This window comes from Hyperoodon ampullatus (genome assembly GCF_949752795.1).
Source record: "Hyperoodon ampullatus genome assembly, chromosome: 9".
Lineage (NCBI taxonomy): Eukaryota > Metazoa > Chordata > Mammalia > Artiodactyla > Ziphiidae > Hyperoodon > Hyperoodon ampullatus.
Window position 1 is genome coordinate 11,673,141 of NC_136922.1, and position 21,617 is coordinate 11,694,757.

At 38.9% G+C, this 21,617-nt stretch overlaps 1 protein-coding gene across 1 annotated transcript in view; it reads right to left on the minus strand.

Annotated features, from left to right (window-relative positions):
• Positions 1 to 21,617, minus strand: part of RELN (reelin) — a gene marked incomplete at both ends in the record, with an annotated part of 529,938 nt that overhangs the window by 119,134 nt on the left and 389,187 nt on the right. The window contains 2 exons of the mRNA XM_079711605.1: positions 3,417 to 3,529; positions 4,324 to 4,516. Coding sequence (XP_079567731.1) covers positions 3,417 to 3,529; positions 4,324 to 4,516 — 306 coding nt within the window. The remainder of the gene's footprint in view (positions 1 to 3,416; positions 3,530 to 4,323; positions 4,517 to 21,617) is intronic.

A 21,617-nucleotide genomic window follows, 5' to 3' on the forward strand; every position in this document is an offset into this window, starting at 1 on the left:
TGCAGCTGCATCACTGCTAAATATCGCCCTCAATACAAATATTTAATTTGCCCATTTTCTCTTTTTCTCTCTCCCTCCCTCTTTCTCCCTGCCTCTGTCTCTCTCTCAAAACTAAGTATTCTTAGGAGGAAAATCTTGTGTACTTTGGATTGAGTCTGGAAATAGCACTACTGCTGTATGGATCATGAAATGAAGTTGACCTACATTTAAAATTCAAACTATGGATTCTCAAAGGCAACAAAACTTGACAGTCTTTTCTTGATTTGATTTTTTTCCTCTTATAAACTTCTAGACTGAAATAAAATACCATTGAGTTATCTCTCGATAGTTAGGTAACTGAGGAATCAAGGTAAATGAAGGCTGGCTAAATTGTATTTTCTACCTTCAGAGTGACTGTAATTACATTTACCCAAATATTCTGAAACTCATTCAGTCATTAGGTGTTGATTTGTTCATGAAGTCAGCAACTGACAGCTGTTTGGGTCTCTTTAGGCCCTGTTCTTATGTAAATGTCTCTCACAAAACAAAAATTAATTTTCACTGGGTAACAAATGTTCAGTTCATATACAAAATAATTTCTTTGAGCAGGTGTATACATATTCAATATTCCACTCTAAGTTGTCCTATCTAGCATTATCTTCTAAAGTTAACAGATCTTTGACAGTGCAGACCACATTTGCTTGTCTACGTTCAATTTATAGTTGCATACGCTTGACAATCAAAACAGCAGAAGAGAGATTCACCAAAAGGAATATTGCTTCCCACTAAACTGTACTTCCTTACCCCAATGCTTGGGAAAAACATGCAATTTGAGAAAGTTTGAAATGCATATAATAAAGTTATCAAGAATGCCAAAGAGAATAAATGTACTTTATCTTTATAGCAGAGCTTTAAAGCATTACAGATCTAAAAACAATGATAATAACCAGTTGAACACTATTTTTTTGAAATACTATAGCAATAATGTTTAGCTTACGTATTAGTCAGTAGAAATGTTAAAATAAATATCCTATCGGGTGGTTGCTTTTAAGAAATATGTTTACTTTCTTTACCCAGGGCTTTGAAGGAAATCTGGAAAAGCAGAATTCAATTATTTACCTACATGTACTTAAAGGCAAATTGTCAGAGGAATGATCTAGTAGATTTTTTTTTTCAGTTTGTAAAAAGAGATGGTTTGTAATAAAACATCTCTTTAGTTCATCAAGGCACACTGAATTGAAATTTATTTAATTTCCCAACATTTAATGAGCACCCCTACAACATGACAGGCTCTGTGTTAAAACTAAAGAGTTTAAGGATCAATATATTTCCTCTCAAGTGCTGAATAAACATTGACAAGAACCAGACCTTTTCTTACTATACTAAAACTTTCAACCCAGTGGTACTATCTTTTAAGCTAAGAAAATAATAATGTTACATACAATCTCAGTGTAAAATAACATGCAAAGGGCTTTTCGATAAAGGACGATACTTTTTGGATATTGCCTAAACTATATTAATTAAGAATAATAATTTAAAACATTTCTGGGAACAAAAGGACATCTCTAAAATACACTATCAGTATTATCTTGTCATCATAATTTTGAAATTGTACCCCACATGTCAGTGAATAAAAATCAGTCTTTTTTAAAATAATGAGGGTAATATACTTAATGGCAAAATAATGGGGGCAAATTAAATAAAAGAAGCTCAGTAGCTTTGCACCAAGTATGACCAGTATTTCAATTGTTTGATGTGTCGCTTTTTATAATCTTGATAGATATGCTTGGAATATCATTGAAATTAAATAAAAATCTTGATTATATTCCCAGCAGTAGATATAAAAAAGTAGGATGTTAGAAAAAGTAGCAACTTGTTATACAAAGCATTAATATAGTATCCAGGAAATGGCTCACAGTTGGATATAAAAAAATCTGTGGAAATCAAATTTCAAGCATTTTGTTCCAACCGACAGAATGATGAATCCTTAAAAATAATCAAGGAGGCATTCTTCTATAATGTAGTAATTCAATCTTCAACTAAAGGAGGTATAATAATAATTCTAGGTAGTTATCTAACCAATTGTCTTTTTGTACAGCCTAACTTACATAAAATAGTCTGAGAAGGGTTGATTTAGTAATTTTCTTTACAAAAGGGGTCCTGGAAGGCAGATACCACAGAAAAATATAATTTTTGTCTCTTTTATGCTTTTTCTGCTACACAAATCACAGAATCTTAGAATTCCAGAACTGCCAGGGACCTTTTAAGATTGTCTAATTCAACCTCTTCATCATACACATAAGGAGTCACGTTTGAAGAGGTTGTGAATGGCTAAAGCATGTAGTCAATCAGTAGAGATATACTGAGAACTCAGCCCTTCTGATTTCTAGTCAAAGGTTGTTTCCTGGGCAAGCTCATCCTATCCCAGGGTTTAAATAGGACTCATAGTATTTAACTTTTCAACCCAAACCTCTTTTCTGAGCTCCAGATTCATAAGTCCAATTGGCTTCTTGACATTTCTGCTTGAGTAGATAAGTATCTCAAACTTCACATTACAAAACCTAAGAAGCACTATGTCTCTTAATTCTCTGCCCTAAATCCACTCCTCCAATCTCTCCCATCTCAGTCAGTGGTATTACCGTCCAACAATGTTCCCAGGCCCAGACTTTAGAAACTGCTTTTGATTCTTCCATTTCTACCTCAGCCCCCGTCTGGTCCATCAACAAGCCCTATTTGATTAAAATACATTTCACAAAAGATGTCTCTTTCCACGTTGTTACTGTCATACTCCAAGCCACCTAAACATCTAATGCCTGGACCTCCCCCCTCCCCCCTGGAACTGGTCTCCCTGTCTTCACTCTTTATCCTACAATCTATTCCTCGCACAGGACTCAGAGTGATCAGTCTAACACGAAACAATGTAATATTTGGGGAAAATGTGCTTTTCTCTTTCATATTATCGAATGTTTAACTTTCTCCCTAGTTACTGAGGCTTCTGCTTCCTGGGGGATGATTTCCATTGTTACTGAAAGAATGTGAATAGAGAAAAAGAGTGTATATTAAGTTTTTAAAAGAAAAAGAAGGGCTTTGAACCAAGAAAACAGCCTTGCAATCCAAACTGTCTTGACATAAGAGTCTTTAGATTCCTGTATCATTCTCTTTTATATGTCAAACCCAAAGGAACTGGCTCATTGAATTTTCCCATAAACAGAAAAGTTGAGGCAAAAGGGAGATGAGAAAAAGCCAGGACAGTTTGGAAACCAAACTTTCATTGGCTCCATTTTTCATATATCCTAGGTATAAAAGAAAGATCTTTTGATGCTGAAAAAAAAAGAATGCATCTTGCCACCTTGTGCTTAATTCTTCTTCATATTCGTCATGCTAAAAGAGAAAGAAAAGTTAAAGTGACAGCCGTATCTGAAGATGTCATCTCTCACCAAGTTTTCTGGGGAAGAAGCACTATGACTCTTCTCCAATGTGTGAACTCACTGGCATGGTAAATACTTGCTGATGTAAATTCCTGACAACTCGGCATACTTGGAAGGCATTCCTAAAAGAGAATCATGCAAAAATTCAGCTCAGCTTCTATTTCCTCCAGGGCAATATGTTTACTCTCTCAACGCAAGGGAAAAAGACCTTGGAGAAATCTAATGTTACAATCTTAACCATTTGCAACATGAATGCAATCTATAATTTGTCCTTCTGTGAAGCTAAAATATTTGGGAAATAATTTAAATGAGATCCCACAGTGGAATTAAATGTCTTCCAATTCTCACATGGAAAAACAGAAAATGGATTAGGATCCATTTTTTGGCCTGTTAGCATAACATTGGCATTTGGTAAAATTATCCTATTCACTATGTATTTATGCATTTATCGCAATATCAGAACACCAGTATGTATATTTAAAGAAGTACATTTTATTCCAAGAAACTGGAATTATGTATTTCTTTTTTATTTTTTAAAACAAGAGATACCATATTCTTAATATGATCTACCTGCAGGTGAAGAGACTTAGAAAAGAACAGATGAAGACATGCTATAGGGAAAGAAGAAAGAGACATTTATTGAAAAAGAGAGCTAGAGAAAATAATGTTGAAAACACCATCCCAGTATATCTAGTCCTGAAGTTATTCCTATTTTAAAAAATTTTCAATTGCCCTTTAGTATCTGATAATGCAGAATGTGGCATCCTTGTAATCCACTGCTGACTTGATGTCAATTCTGTTACAAATAACATTGTTCCTTTTCAACCAAAACTAAACTTTTAGAATTGCAATTCTTTGATTCCTGTGTTAAAATGTGAAGGCTACCTATCACAAACTTTAGAAAAAATAGACTTACCTCTTGTACAAGGTGCCAGGTGAGGCCATGGTTGGTTGAATACTCTAGTTTCACCTGGTTGTCCATGTGTGGAGTGTATTTCTGGCCACAGCCCATCACCAAGCTGAACTGAATCATGTAGGATGCTCCTATCTGCATTGATTGTGTTTCCACATAGCGCATACTTGAGGCAAGTTTAGAATCTCCTGTAAAACTGAAAGACAGAGGTGGAAATCAGAAAATTAAAAACAGCAATATATTAGGGAAAAATTAAGCTCTTCGTTTCATATCATACATCAAAATAGTTTCATTTTACTTATTTAAACCTTGCCAAGCTCTAGAGTGGATTTTAGTTAACCTAAAAAAGGCAATTTGAGGGCTTCCCTGGTGGCACAGTGGTTAAGAATCCGCCTGCCAATGTAGGACACATGGTTCAAGCCCTGGTCGGGGAAGACCCCACATGCCGCGGAGCAACTAAGCCCGTGCGCCACAACTACTTAGCCTGCCCTCTAGAGCTCACGAGCCACAACTACTGAGCCCACGCACGCCTAGAGCCCGTGCTCCGCAACAAGAGAAGCTGCTGCAATGAGAAGCCCACACACCACGACGAAGAGTAGCCCCAGCCCGCCGCTACTAGAGGAAGCCTGCGTGCAGCAATGAAGACCCAATGCAGCCAAAAAAAAAAAAAAAAATCTTAAAAAAGGCAATTTGAAACAATCTGCCTATCAAGGAAGCAATATTTTCTTTTAAGTTAATACCTACAGTTGTCAAATATATTTGAAAATGGGTACTCACTCATATACTGCTCACGAGTATAAACCCTTTGACTCATTTCTTGGAACCTATCCTAAGGAAATAGTCCTAAATTCAAAAATAATTTTATAAAATACAATGAATACTGCAGGTTTACTCACAGTAGTAACTGGCAACCATTTAAATGTCAAACTATAGGGAAAATGGAATGCTTTAGTAAATTGGTATAGTCACGACAGATTGTCCATATTTCAAATATTTATGAAGGTTATATAATCAAATTAACATGTATGTGAAAAAATAAGTTTAAAAAAAATCCACAAAATGATGAATGAAGGAAATTCACCAGAATGTTTGCAGGGGCTGTGTTTGATGGTAGGAAATGGGACAATTTAAAACCTCATTTTTCTTATTTTCCAAATAGTCTTTAATGCTCAGCCATTAAATACTGAAAACATGATAATGTAGCTCTAATAGTTGCACCTCAACTTAAAAATTCCCATGTTTTACTCGTCTCAATTGAGTACTACGTGATTATAAACTGCTTGAAGGCAGGCACAATTACTTTTTTTTTTTTTTTAAAGAAGATGTTGGGGGTAGGAGTTTATTAATTAATTTATTTATTTTTGCTGTGTTGTGTCTTCGTTTCTGTGCGAGGGCTTTCTCCAGTTGTGGCAAGCGGGGGCCACTCTTCATCACGGTGCGCGGGCCTCTCACTATGGAGGCCTCTCTTGTTGCAGAGCACAGGCTCCAGATGCGCAGGCTCAGTAGTTGTGGCTCACGGGCCTAGTTGCTCCGTGGCATGTGGGATCCTCCCAGACCAGGGCTCGAACTCGTGTCCCCTGCATTAGCAGGCAGATTCTCAACCACTGCGCCACCAGGGAAGCCCACAATTACTTTTTCAGAGAAAAGTGCTCAAGGAATTTATAACCTACCAGAGGAGATTAAAATATGGACATGTTTCACTGTAGTTAATATGGGTCAATGTAAATATTCCCAGGGCCAACCACACTGGGGTTTGTCTGCCACAGTACTTGGTACTGCCATTCTGAAGCAGGTCAAGTACCACTGTTCAACGGTAAGGGGGCTTAGCTGGCATAGACAAAGGAGATAATGCAGTACTCCATGCAATCTTTGAGGCATTTAATATTTTTTCTTAATTCCCCTTTGCTGAATCAGCAAAATAAGAAGTTACTACTCTGACTTGCTTCTTGCAGAGTTTAAGATGTTATTATTTATTTATTTATTTATTTTTTGCAGTACGCGGGCCTCTCACTGTTGTGGCCTCTCCCGTTGCGGAGCACAGGCTCCGGACGCGCAGGCTCAGCGGCCGTGGCTCACAGGCCTAGCCGCTCCACGGCACGTGGGGTCTTCCCGGACCGGGGCACGAACCCGTGTCCCCTGCATCGGCAGGCAGACTCTCTACCACTGCGCCACCAGGGAAGCCCTAAGATGTTATTTAAAGATGGAATTTTGTCCATATGGAGAATCATCATGGGTTTGGGCTCAAGGTTATAAAATTTAAGAAGCTTTTTCCACACAATGACTAATTACCGTTTAACTAAGTTTTAAACACTTGAACAACAAATAGGGTAATAAAATGTAAGAGCCCCAATCTCTGCTTTAGTGTACTATTCATAAATGAAGGGAAAAGTCTTATTTAGTACTGCTAGGCTTACAAATCCAGTGCTACAACTTGTTTGTTGCTATTAGAAAGATGCCCACCAGTTGCTGAGTTGGGCCTATATCCTAAGACAGTGCTGAGCACAATACCCATATTAAAATACATCCTTACAATAACTCTATGAAGTAGAAACAATTACCTCTAGTTAACAAATAAGGAAATGGGGACAGCAAATGGTAGAGACTCAATGAGAAATCAGCTTTGCCTTACTCCAAAACCTCTCAACCAACACACCATCTCTTTGTCCTTCTATTACTCTAAGATGGAGAAGAAAACACTGTAGTTCTGAATAATTTTCATTTATACTTAATTTAAAATTCATTAACTTTCTGTTACTATGCAATGATGTTCCGATGTTAGAGATGTCAAACCATGATTGCTGCTATGTGTTAGGGCATACAGGATGTGATCTAGAAAATATGAAGCTGTAGGATACAGTTTTTAGCAATATTACAAAATAAATCAACATAGAGTGAAAATAATAGTAAGCTATATAGGCACAAACTCGTCTATATAAATTTCAGAGTCTTTAAAACAGGCAAAAAAATCCCAAATGCTTCTCCCTGTGAGAAATGAATGCTGCTTTTTGCTTCAAGGGTTATATGCTTTCTACTACCCTTTATGAGAAAGGCAATCAGAGGCAGCCGACGAGGGTTCATTTAACTTTTTACTTTAAAGGCACATATTCCCTGGGCATCTGGTAAAAAACCACAGAGTGCATGGAAGCACATGGGCTGAACGGTCTACAGGCCACACAGAGGCACTAAAACTTTCTCACTCGTGTCATGTACATTGTCTATCTACCCCAGCATTTCTGAAATAATTTAAGATTATTTTCACAATCAGCTCCTTTTAAATTCCTCCCTTCTGAGATGGTTTAGTGTCCTGGCAATTCTACACAGATTCAGAAAGAAGTTCTATGTTTTGTAAATAGTGCCTGCACCCAAATTTTGCATAGTAACAAATTAACCATGAACTTGGTTGGAGAGAGGAAGCATTCAGACCTGAGAGGTGTGTGCTCTGTGAGCTACCCTGATGATAACGGCTTTTAAAGGTGCCAAGACACCAAGAAAGAAACAAGACAAAAAGTATATAAAAGGACAAGTGAAGAGGCTAAATGAGGACAGTTAAACAGTAACAATAAGATTCTTATTTAGCATGAATGTTTGTTCCACTGGTAGCTGTGGGCAGATATTGTTGGGTAGGCTGATCAGCTGCCATCCACAGCCCCTCTCTTCCCCAGTCACCTTGTAGTGACTGGTCTGGGGGGTGTCCACGTCCATCATAAGTCTCACCAATGAGACGTAAGTGAAAGATGCTAGGTGGGTATACTCACTCAGCTTTAATATAAGCTTTTAAAAAAGAGACAGATGGAGTTGGCTGGCATGCCCTTTGGCCTGTTGCTCCTACTGTTTTCCTTCCTCCCTAACGGGGCAGCAGTCAGCCTAGGAACAAATATTCAGTTGGAGCTCTTTGCTGAGATGGTGGAGTAAAAGAATGAAGAGAACATGGGTCCCTGATGGCCTTGTTAAGCTGCTTACCAGCCCTGGATTGCCAGTCCTAGGACTGCTTGTCACAAATGACAAATAAGCCTCTTCACTTTTGCTTATGCCACAGTCAGTCTTTTCTGGTTGTTTTTGTTACAACCTAGAGCTGAATGCATTTCTTTTTTTTTTTTTTTTGCGGTACACGGGCCTCTCACTGTTGCGGCCTCTCCCGTTGTGAGCACAGGCTCCGGACGTGCAGGCTCAGCGGCCATGGCTCATGGGCCTAGCTGCTCTGAGGCATGTGGATCTTCCCCGACCGGGGCACGAACCCGTGTCCCCTGCATCGGCAGGCAGACTCTCGACCACTGCGCCACCAGGGAGGCCCTAAATGCATTTCTGATACACCTGCCATACTTCATGGTATTGCAGGATACCTCTCCTGATGTCTTAATCTGAAGCAAAATAACCCAAGAAGATCACAGATGTCTGTGCCTTAAAATCTTTTTCTTTTTTTTTTGTGCCCTAAAATCTTGACCATTCATAGAACAAGTTCACTCGATTGTTTATGATTTATTCAAGACTGGCTGAAAGCCAAGTGATATTAGGTCTGACTTTTTCCTCTTGAATACTCTGATGTTTATACACAGATGGAATTTTAGGGGAGAGAACTTGAAAGACTGCAATCCTTTAATTTACAAAACTGCTCCTCTTTGCTGCTTGTCTAAGTTAAGATACATTTATAAAGGCAAAACTGAGACTGAACTTCTCTGTTGCAATCATAGAAACAGAAAAAAATAGTCCACATCAGCATTTTGGGGAGAAATTCCGGAGACAGAATGCCTTGGGAATCGGAGGCTCAGTTCTACTCATGTTGAGTGCCTCAAAAATAAAGGAACAGGGGCTTTCCTGGTGGCGCAGTGGTTGAGAGTCCGCCTGCCGATGCCAGGGACATGGGTTCGTGCCCCGGTCCGGGAAGATCCCACATGCCACGGAGCGGCTGGGCCTGTGAGCCATGGCTGCTGAGCCTGCGCGTCCGGAGCCTGTGCTCCACAACGGGAGAGGCCACAACGGTGAGAGGCCCGCGTACCGCAAAATAAATAAATAAATAAATAAAGGAACAATAAATAAAAGTCCTGCATCTAATTACAAGATTTAATGAGAAAATAAGGATAACACTTTCCATTAGGACAAGCTTACCTCCCTGTGCCTTTTCATTTCCACCCCTAAGAAGGCTAGCAGGCTCTCTGTTATGACACTGGTAAGTGGACGACACCATAATGTAACTCAAGCCTCCTTAGTCGTATCTTAGTCCAGAGTATAGGTTCTTCGCCTCCCCCTTCCTTGCTTTATCTCCGGTACTGCTGAGGATCTATTTTCCTGACCAGGCTGGAAGCCTCTCTGCAGGGAGAGGTCACATCTTGTTCATCTCTACATCCCTCACAGCACTCAGAGCCTCGTACACCTCAAGAAGCACCTGGTGTTAGCGCACGACATCGTGGTTTTCTAGCAGCTGGATTATTTCATTTGACCTCTGAGTCAAGACCATTTGGGAGATATCAGGGATCCTCAATATTGTATTACAGAGAAAGAAAACCGGGAGGTTGAGCTGTTGGCCTCCAGGGTCACACAGTTACTAAAAAGCTAGAAACCAGGTCTTCTGATTTCTACTTTGATGTCCTTTCCACTATGTCACGCCTATCAAAGGCATGTAAAGAATGTTAAATAAAACGAGCACATGAGTGAGGTGTCTCGATGGGAGAGAAGGCAAGTTTTCCAAAACCACAGTTACTTAAAGGCTGTAATGAACACAGACAAGGTTTTGAGGTTATCCTCACTTAAAGAAATTGCTCCTTCTGTGTTTCCCTAGAGCCTCATTCCCATCTCCAGAAAAAAGGCTCTTTTATATGAAAGGCAGATACATCTAACTAAACTAAACAGGAGAATACTCGGGCCACCAAGTTCTTTAAAAGCAAATTCATGTAAAACAGCTGAATCACCTAGCGACTGAGCCATTTTTGACAATTGATCCATCTCTTTCAGAACAGCTTGGTAAGTAAACAATGTGGCTGTAGTGTCACTACCCGTGGGCCACAAGAGAAGACAACGCACCAATATTTACATTTCTTAGAAATCTAAGCAGTGTTCTATCATCTTCAAGAACCCCATGGAATAGAACAGCTCTGCAGAACTCATTTTCAGAGAAGCAGAAGACCAACACAAAGCTGTTTTCAGTTGATACTATTCGGAAGTTATATTAATTTGCAGAAGGACATGTGAATGAATTTAAGCCTCTCCATCATCCTTTTTTTGGGGGGTTTTGTTCTTGTAATCATCAAAAAATGTTTACTAGAGTTGACAGAAAAACTTGCTGATACTGTGGAATTAAAGGTGGCATTTAAACTCACTTGTTATTTCTATAATATTGTGTCTCAAAACAGAAATAACCATGATTTTAGTGGATTATATAAGTTTTACACTTATTGGGAAAAAAAATCTGACATTATAGAAGCATTTTTTTAAAAACTAAAAATTCACAATTCTACCTAGAGATGACCACTGCTAACATTTTAGTGTAAGTACTTCCAGACTTTCTTATGTTTACACACACACAAATACACACACATACTCACTTTTCTTTCTTTTAAAAAAATTATAGAATTGTAATAGTCCTGTTTTTTTCTTTCTACAAACTGTTTCATTGCCGTCTTTCCAGATCGAAAAATATGGTAAGACACTGTCATTTTTAATGAATAAAGCCAATCTCCAATTATGGAAATCTTTGGAGGTTGTTTCCATTTTTCACTGTTATAAACAATGCTTCTATAATATGCATCCTTGTATATCTTTGTGTACTTGTCCAATTATTTTCTTAGGATAAATTCCTAGAAGCAGACTTACTTGGTCAAAGCAAAATTTAAAAGTTAGCACTTATGGCTAAGTTGCCCTTCAAAAAGGTTGTACAAAGTTACATTTACCAAAAATATTAACAACGGACGGAGCTGCTGATTCTCACCACATATAAACACTGAACATGCACAATATTTTTCATTTCAGCTACTCTATGCAGTTTTTTAATCTACATTTATTTGATTACTAGAGAAGTTAACATGCTGTTTATGTTAACTATTCATTGCCTATTTGTAGTTTTTGGGCGTTGCCTTTTCATGTACTTTGCCCATTTTTACAGTTGGCATTTATCTTTTCCTTACTTATTTGTACAACTTTTTCACATATTTGGGATAAACAGTCTGTCATATACATTGCAAATAGCCCCTTGTTCCCAATTTCTTGTCATGTTTTGTTTAGAGGGAGGTCACCCCCCTGTCCACAAAAACAAATTTAAAAATTTCAAGTGCTGGAATATGTGACCTTAATGGGCCCTGCTTTTGCTGTCATGCTTTATTGGTATCTATTAAGTCAGCCTCAGAGCCTAGTTCATAATCATTTTTTGCAAATGTCTAATAGACACATGAAAGGGATTTGTATTTATTTGTAGGGTACAATTTTTTTCCTTTATCGATTAAACCACCATTGTTATTTACCTCTCATACATTTCTCTAGGTCCTCACCTATTTTTTGTTTGCTTCATCCATCAAGGACTCAAACAAAATATTAACATCACATTCTGGATTATGGTTGTTGTAATTTTCCCTCTGTGATTCTAACGGGTTTTGCATTATGCTCACGATTCTGTGGTATTCAGGGTGTGGAGGCCCCTGACTTTTCATATTCCTGTGGACATCTATCCCTCATGGCATCGCCTGTGTTACTGGTCTCTAGTCCCAGCTTCAGCCTTGAAGAGTTTAGTGGGGCCAGGTGCAACGGTCCACCCAACATTTTTTTTTTTTAACATCTTTATTGGAGTATAATTATTTAAAATGTTGCGTTAGTTTCTGCTGTATAACAAAGAAAATCAGCTGTATGTATACATATATCCGCATATCCCCTCCCTCTTGCATCTCCCTCCCACCCTCCGTATCCCACCCCTCTAGGTGGGCACAAAGCACCGAGCTGACCTCCCTGTGCTATGCGGCTACTTCCCACTAGCTATCTATTTCACATTTGGTAGTGGATATATGTCAATGCTACTCGCTCACTTCATCCCAGCTTACCCTTCCCCCTCCCCGTGTCCTCAAGTCCATTCTCTACGCCTGCATCTTTATTCCTGTCCTGCCCTGAGGTTAATCAGAACCATTTTTTTTTTTTACATTCCATATATATGTGTTGGCATACGGTATTTGTTTTTCTCTTTCTGACTTACTTCACTCTGTATAACAGTCTCTAGGTCCATCCACCTCACTACAAATAACTCAATTTCGTTTCTTTTTATGGCTAACATTCCATTGTATATATGTGCCACATCTTCTTTATCCATTCATCTGTCAATGGACACTTAGGTTGCTTCCATGTCCTGGCTACTGTAAATAGAGTTGCAATGAATATTTTGGTACATGACTATTTTTGAATTATGGTTTTCTCAGGGTATATACCCAGTAGTGGGATTGCTGGGTCATATGGTAGTTCTATTTTTAGTTTTCTAAGGAACCTCCATACTATTCTCCATAGTGGCTGTATCAATTTACATTCCCACCAACAGTGCAAGAGGGTTCCCTTTTCTCCACACCCTCTCCAGCATTTATGGTTTGTAGATTTTTTGGTGATGGCCATTCTGACTGGTGTGAGGTGATACCTCATGATAGTTTTGATTTGCATTTCTCTAATGATTAGTGATGTAGAGCATCCTTTCATGTGTTTGTTGGCAATCTGTATATCTTCTTTGGAGAAATGTCTATTTAGGTCTTTTGCCTATTTTTGGATTGGGTTGTTTGTTTTTTTGATACTGAGCTGCATGAGCTGCTTGTAAATTTTGGAGATTAATCCTTTGTCAGTTGCTTCATTTGCAAATATTTTCTCCCATTCTGAGGGTTGTCTTTTCATCTTGTTTATGGGTTCCTTTGCTGTGCAAAAGCTTTTTAAGATTCATTAGGTCCCATTTATTTATTTTTGGTTGTATTTCCATTTCTCTAGGAGGTGGGTCAAAAAGGATCTTGCTGTGATTTATGTCAGAGTGTTCTGCCTATGTTTTCCTCTAAGAGTTTTACAGTGATTGGCCTTACATTTAGGTCTTTAATCCATTTTGAGTTTATTTCTTTGTATGATGCTAGGGAGTGTTCTAATTTCATACTTTTATATGTAGTTGTCCAGTTTTCCCAGCACCTCTTATTGAAGAGGCTGTCTTTTCTCCATTGTATATTCTTGCCTCCTCTATCAAAAATAAGGGGACCATATGTTCATGGGTTTATCTCTGGGCTTTCTGTCCTGTTCCATTGATCTATATTTCTGTTTTTGTGCCAGTACCATACTGCCTTGATTACTGTAGCTTTGCAGTATAGTCTGAAGTCTGGGAGCCTGATTCCTCCAGCTCCGTTTTTCTTTCTCAAGATTGCTTTGGCTATTTGGGGTCTTTTGGGATCCTATACAAATTGCGAAATTTTTTGTTCTAGTTCTGTGAAAAATGCCATTGGTAGTTTGATAGAGATTGCATCGAATCTGTAGATTACTTTGGGTAGTATAGTCATTTTCACATTGTTGACTCTTCTAATCCAAGAACATGGTATATCTCTCCATCTGTTTGTATCATCTTTAATTTCTTTCATCAGTGTCTTATAGTTTTCTGCATACAGGTCTTTTGTCTCCTTAGGTAGGTTTATTCCTAGGTATTTTATTCTTTTTGTTGCAATGGTAAATGGGAGTGTTTCCTTCATTTCTCTTTCAGATTTTTCATCATTAGTGTATAGGAATGCAAGAGAGTTCTGTGCATTAATTTTGTATTCTGCTACTTTACAAAACTCATTGATTAGCTCCAGTAGTTTTCTGGTAGCATCTTTAGGATTCTCTATGTATAGTATCAAGTCATCTGCAAACAGTAACAGCTTAACTTCTTTCCCGATTTGTATTCCATTTATTTCTTTTTCTTATCTGACTGCTGTGGCTAAAACTTCCAAAACTATGTTGAAAAATCGTGGTGAGAGTGGGCAACCTTGTCTTATTCCTGATCTTAGAGGAAATGGTTTCAGTTTTTCACCATTGAGAACGATGTTGGCTGTGGGTTTGTCATATTTGGCCTTTATTATGTTGAGGTAAGTTCCCTCTATACTTACTTTCTGGAAGGTTTTTATCATAAATGGGTGTTGAATTTTGTCGAAAGCTTTTTCTGCATCTATTGAGATGATAATATGGTTTTTCTCCTTCAATTTGTATATGGTTTATTACACTGATTGATTTGTGGCTATTGAAGATTCCTTGCATTCCTGGAATAAACCCCACTTGATCGTGGTGTATGATCTTTTTAATGCGCTGTTGGATTCTGTTTGCTAGTATTTTGTTGAGGATTTTTACATCTATGTTCATCAGTGATATTGGCCTGTAGTTTTCTTTCTTTGTGACATCTTTGTCTGGTTGTGGTATCAGGGTGATGGTGGCCTCGTAGAATGAGTTTGGGAGTGTTCCTCCCTCTGCTATATTTTAGAAGAGTCTGAGAAGGATAGGTGTTAGCTCTTCTCTAAATGTTTGATAGAATTCACCTGTGAAGCCATCTGGTCCTGGGCTTTTGTTTGTTGGAAGATTTTTAATTACAGTCTCAATTTCAGTGCTTGTGATTGGTCTGTTTATATTTTCTATTTCTTCGTGATTCAGTCTTGGAAGTTTGTGCTTTTCTAAGAATTTGTCCATTTCTTCCAGGTTGTCCAATTTATTGGCATATAGTTGCTTGTAGTAATCTCTCATGATCCTTTGTATTTCTGCAGTGTCAGTTGTTACTTCTTTTTCATGTCTAATTCTATTGATTTGAGGGTTCTCTAAGACTCAAGAAAAATCTTGATGAGTCTGGCTAATGGTTTATCAATTTTGTTTATCTTCTCAAAGAACCAGCTTTTAGTTTTATTGATCTTTGCTATCATTTCCTTCATTTCTTTTTCATTTATTTCTGATCTGTTGCTTATGATTTCTTTCCTTCTTCTAACTTTGGGGTTTTTGTTCTTCTTTCTCTAACAACTTAGGTGTAAGGTTAGGTTGTTTATTTGAGATGTTTCTTGTTTCTTGAGGTAGGATTGTATTGCTATAAACTTCCCTCTTAGAACTGCTTTTGCTGCCTCCCATAGGTTTTGGGTCTTCATGTTTTCTTGTCATTTGTTTCTAGGTATTTTTTGATTTCCTCTTTGATATCTTCAGTGATCTCTTGCTTGTTTAGTAGCATATTGTTTAGCCTCCATGTGTTTGTATTTTTTACAGACTTTTTCCTGTAATTGATATCTAGTCTCATAGCATTGTCATCAGAAAAGATACTTGATACAATTTCAATTTTCTTAAATTTACCAAGGTTTGATTTTTGACCCAATATACGATCTATCCTGGAGAATGTTTCACGAGCACTTGAGAAGAAAGTGTATTCTGTTGTTTGGGAATGGAATGTCTTATAAATATCAATTAAGTCCACTTTGTTTAATGTATCATTTAAAGCTTGTGTTTCCTTATTTATTTTCATTTTGGACGATCTGTCCATTGGTGAAAGTGGGGTGTTAAAGGCCCCTACTATTATTGTGTTACTGTCAATTTCCCCTTTTATGGCTGTTAGCATTTGCCTTATGTATTGAGGTGTTCCTATACTGGGTGCCTAAATATTTACAATTGTTATATCTTCTTCTTGGATTGATCCCATGATCATTATGCAGTGCCCTTCTTTGTCTCTTGCAATAGTTTTTATTTTAAAGTCTATTTTGTCTGATATGAGAATTGCTACTCCAGCTTTCTTTTGATTTCCATTTGCATGGAATATCTTTTTCCATCTCCTCACTTTCAGTCTGTATGTGTCCCTAGGTGTGAAGTGGGTCTCTTGTAGACAGCATATATACGGGTCTTGTTTTTGTATCCATTCAGCCAATCTATGTCTTTTGGTGGGAGCATTTAATCCATTTACATTGAAGGTACTTATTGATATGTATGTTCCTATTACCATTTTCACTGTTTTGGCTTTGTCATTGTAGGTCTTTTCTTTCTCTTGTGTTTCCTGCCTACAGAAGTTCCTTTAGCATTTGTTGTAAAGCTGGTTTGCTGGTGCTGAATTCTCTTAACTTTTGTTTGTCTGTAAAGGTTTTAATTTCTCCATCAAATCTAAATGAGATCCTTGCTAGGTAGAGTAATCTTGGTTGTAGGTTTTTCCCTTTCATCACTATAAATATGTCCTGCCACTCCCTTCTGGCTTGCAGAGTTTCTTCTGAAAGACCAGCTGTTAACCTTATGGGGATTCCCTTGTATGTTATTTGTTGCTTTTCCCTTGCTGCTTTTAATATTTTGTTTGTATTCAATTTTTGATAGTTTGATTAATATGTGTCTTGGTGCGTTTCTCCTTGGATTTTCCTGTATAGGACTCTCTACACTTCCTGGACTTGCTTAACTATTTCTATTCCCATGTTAGGGAAGTTTTCAACTATAATCTCTTCAAATATTTTCTCAGACACTTTCTTTTTCTCTTCTTCTTCTGGGACCCCTATAATTTGAATATGTTGGTGCATTTAGTGTTGTCCTAGAGGTCTCTGAGACTGTCCTCAATTCTTTTCATTCTTTTTTCTTTATGCTGCCCTGCAGTAGTTATTTCCAGTATTTTATCTTCCAGGTCACTTATCCATTCTTCTGCCTCAGTTATTCTGCTACTGATTTCCTTTTTTATATTCATTTATTGTGTTGTTCATCATTGTTTGTTTGCTCTTTAGTTCTTCTAGGTCCTTGTTAAATGTTTCTTGTACTTTCTCCATTTTATTTACAAGATTTTGGATCATCTTTACTATCATTTCTCTGAATTCTTTTTCAGGTAGACTGCCTATTTCCTCTTCATTTGTTTGGTCTCATGGGGTTTTAACTTGCCTCTTCATCTGCTGTGTGTTTCTCTGTCTTCTCATTTGCTTAACTTACTGTGTTTGGGGTCCCCTTTTCCCAGGTTGCATGTTCATAGTTCCTGGTGTTTTTGGTGTCTGCCCCCAGTGGATAAGGCTGTTTCAGTGGCTTGTGTAGGCTTCCTGGTGGAGGGGACTGGTGCCTGTATTGTGGTGGGTGGGGCTGGATCTTGTCTTGCTCGTGGGCAGGGTCGTGTCTGGTGGTGTGTTTTGGGGTGTCTGTGAGCTTAGTATGATTTTAGGCAGCCTCTCTGCTAATGGGTGGGGTTGTATTCCTGTCTTGCCAGTTGTTTGGCATGGGGTGTCCAGCACTGGAGCTTGCTGGCCGTTGGGTGGAGCTGGGTCTCTGGGAGAGCTTTTGCCGATTGATATTACGTGGGGCCTGGAGGTCTCTGGTCGTCCAATGTCCTGAACTTGGCTCTCCCACCTCAGAGGCTCAGGCCTGACACCCAGCTGGAGCACCAAGACCCTGTCAGCCACACGGCTCTTGATGTCTGTTTTCCTTCCTGATACTTTCCTTCTCCCCCTCGCTTAGAATCCTTGGACAGCCATCCTGTCACGGAGTCACCTGAGGGCTGGGTGTTGGGTCTGAGTCATGCAGGGCACTGGGTACTCCCCTTCTCTCCTCCGGAGCGCAGCGTCAGGGGTCTCGAGTGGCGTCTGAGGCCCAGGTTATGGATTCCACCCAGATTTACATCTGGGCCCCCCATGCAACTTTCACTCCACTCTCATCAACAAACTTTCCTCCCACACCCCACTTCTTCCAGAAGCTAATTCAAGTTTCCAATTCCAAAAATGGTTCAGCATGTTCTCTGTTACATTGCCTCGATCACTTCAATGAGGAGTTTAGAGAAAGAGTATGTAAAACATGTGGGGTTAACATATTGTATTCATATGACAGTCTGATTTATTAATTTTCCCCTTGTTTTCCTGACTACATTCTTTCCACCAGTTTCTCAACTGGAGTAATTCTCCATGTAAGAAATTTCTAGATACAAATTTATTTTATGACAATCTTTTTTTTAAAAAAAATTAATTAATTTATTTAAGTTTGGCTTTGTTGGGTCTCCGTTGCTACGCACAGGCTTTCTCTAGTTGTGGTGAGCAGGGTCTACTTTCGTTGCGGTGCGTGGGCTTCTCACTGCAGTGGCTTCTCTTGTTGCGGAGCATGGGCTCTAGGCATGCGGGCTTCACTAGTTGTGGCTTGTGGGCTCAGTAGTTGTGGCTCATGGGCTCTAGAACACAGGCTCAGTAGTTGTGGCACACAGGCTTAGTTGCTCCACTGTATGTGGGATCTTCCCAGACCAGGGCTCATACTTGTGTCCCCTGCATTGGCAGGCAGATTCTTAACCACTGTGCCACCAGGGAAGTCCCTGATAATCCTTTTTTTTTTTTTTTTTAATTTTTATTTTTTTAAATTTATTTATTTTTAATTAATTAATTTATTTTTGTCTGCGTTGGGTTTTCATTACTGCGCACGGGCTTCCTCTAGTTGTGGCAAGCGGGGGCTACTCTTCGTTGCAGTGGGCATGCTTCTCATTGCAGTGTCTTCTCTCTTTGTGGAGCATGGGCTCTGGGCATGGTCTTTAGTAGCGGTGGCGCGAGGGCTCAGTGTTTGTGGCTCATGGGCTCTAGAGCACAGGCTCAGTAGTTGTGGCGCACGGACTTAGTTGCTCCGCGGCATGTGGGATCTTCCTGGACCAGGGCTTGAACTCGTGTCCCCTGCATTGGCAGGTGGATTCTTTTTTTTTTTTTTTTTTTTTTTAGTTTCTGCTTTATAACAAAGTGAATCAGTCATGCATATACATCCGTTCCCACACCTGATAATCTTTTATACTTACTTCAATCTATAGCTTTGAACAAATTTGAAATTTCTACATATAATGCATTTTGTCATGTATTTACTCAATACTTCTTTTAAAAAATCCTTATGGATTTCTAAGTGACTAAACCACTCTGTATTTATCTTGTTAGGCTGAATTGGCAATAGAAGATATTTTGGAATACATGTGCTTTTCAGCATGTATTTCAGGCTCCTTTTATACTTCTGTTCCTAGCATCTGCTTTATTTTGCTTATTGTTACCATTCCTACTTAAAGTACATAGTTTATATTCTTTAGCTTCTTCAGTGTCATTTCCATTTTCTCAGTTTGGAAATTTACACATGGTTCTTCAAGTCAGGACTAACATTTTACTTTAAGCTATATGACGCTTAAATTGAGCGGCTTGGTTGCTGTTTCTTCAGCTTTTACAGAAAGCAGCCTCTTGGCAAACAAAACTCAGGAAAAATTGGAGACTTAGTAGCAGTTTTGTCTCAAGGATCAGATAACTTTCTGTGTGGGAGATAGAATAGGGGGGAATATGTCACCTAGGTTAGACATTCAGGCTGTTGTACACAGTGGCTGTTACCACAGTACTCTCTTTGTAACCAGGTTGCACGCACCTACATGGGTGCTACATGAGATTGGCGGGTGACTCGCCTTTGTTGGGAGTCCGGAGGTCCATCTGCACCCCAGTCACCCACCTTTGTCTCCTGTGAAACTAGCTCAACTCTCCCAAACCCTACATGCCAGCAGCTAATTCCAATAACTTAAAAAAAAAAATCTAGTTTTAACATTTATAGAAATTTAAAAAGTTTACAGAAATTTGTTGGTGAGGTAATGCTTTCAAAGATTTCTGTCGAGTCTCAGCTGAATCTTCTTTTTGTCCACCTCACAGCAGTTTTAGGAAATGTTCAGCAGCTGGAAGTAAACTGCAGCAGAAAAAGGGAAATGTCTGCCACAGTCGTTTCCCTTAAAAGTCAGAGGGGGAGTCAGCATGAAGCACAGCCTGGGCTTCGGCCCCCAAAGAGAAGCAGAGAGAGAGAGGGAGACCGAGGGCCAGAAAGGGGACAGACTATCAGAGAGCGGGGAGATCAAGGACCCAGGGGAAAATAGCTCCTCTCAACTCTCATAATGCCTGCCAGTCTCTTGCCAGGAACCTGTGGGTGTGTGAGTAGTGAAGTTGTCAGGGACCCAACAAGACTTTCCTCCTCTTCTGGTGGGAGGAGAGGAATCAGAGAAGCTTTAGCTGTTTCCAGCCTCTGTTAATAACTTCACCTCATCTCAGATCTTTGGCTATCCAGAACCTCCTTCCTCCTGTTATTCTTACATTGCATCCATACTAACTCCAGAACCAATTTGGTTGAAGTCAACTTACCCAATCCATATTTACACTGCTTATAATTAGGGCTTGCCTTTTCAACACAATCCTGTTGTCTCTGTCATCCCTTTCCTGTTTCCTCTTGCACCTCACTTCCTTTCAGGAAGGAACACACTGGCCCATGTAGTTAGGCCTGAGAGCCCTGAATGAAAATGTTTAGCTTGGAGGGAAGAGGTGAGGCGAGAGAGAAAGATACATGAGGAATCTTTGAAATTCTCTCTTTCTTTATCCTTCCAACTATGTGCAGCCATATAGCATGTACTAACTTAGTTAGTACTGAAGCAGGACCATTTTAAGACTTTCACAGGACTCTGACACTTTTAATTTTGGAAACTCCATCACACATCATGGCAAACATATTAAAATGCACCCATGTCTCACATTACATATGTATTTTTTGTTGCAAAAATCTTCAAGTGGATTTTATAATTTTGCCTTTAAATTTTATTTTGGCTACTGGTAATGCATGGAATATACATTTGCCTATGATTTCTCAACATACTCAGGAATCTGACCAAAAAATTATTTCTAATAGCATCAAATTTCATGAATATTTAAATTAAGCAATTAATGGGGTTGGCATATGTTGTGTTTTGTAGATATTTAATTTACATTTATTAATTTTAGTTTTGCAATTTTCTTATATTTTTGAAACAATATTCATTTTCCAAGCCCCTGGACTTCTTCCAGTTCTCTGGAAAACTTGGAGGCCTGGCACTGAGACTAATGAAAGAACTTCCTAGGAAGAGGCATAGGCAATGCAAAGGTGCTGGGAGAGGAAACAGCTTGGCTCGTTGGGGTAGAGTAGGAAGAACGATGTGGTTGGGCAGGTTTGAGTGAAAGGCAGGTAGGCAGGAGAGGCTCACCAGATCAGGCCACCCAAGGCCTACCACGAAGCTTTGTGAACCACTGTCCGTAGAAAGTAACTACCTCAGCCTATTACATTTCTTTTTCAACGAGCCAGACATACCTTGAATCTAGATCATTGAAAGGCAGATTTCTGTTATTAATCTGTTTAGTGGTACGTTCTCCTACTTCTGAAATCTCACTTAGCCACTTAGTCCAAAGGGAGATTTTTAGGAAAATCTAACTTTGGAGAAATAAATGACTCAAAAGTCAATCGTTTGGACATGAATCTGGGAACATGGCCATTTTATTCATTCCTTTGGCAGGTCCTAAGCCTCTGTTCTCCAATATATATTTTCAAGTGGTCCATCAGCCTGTTCCTTGCAACATTGTAAG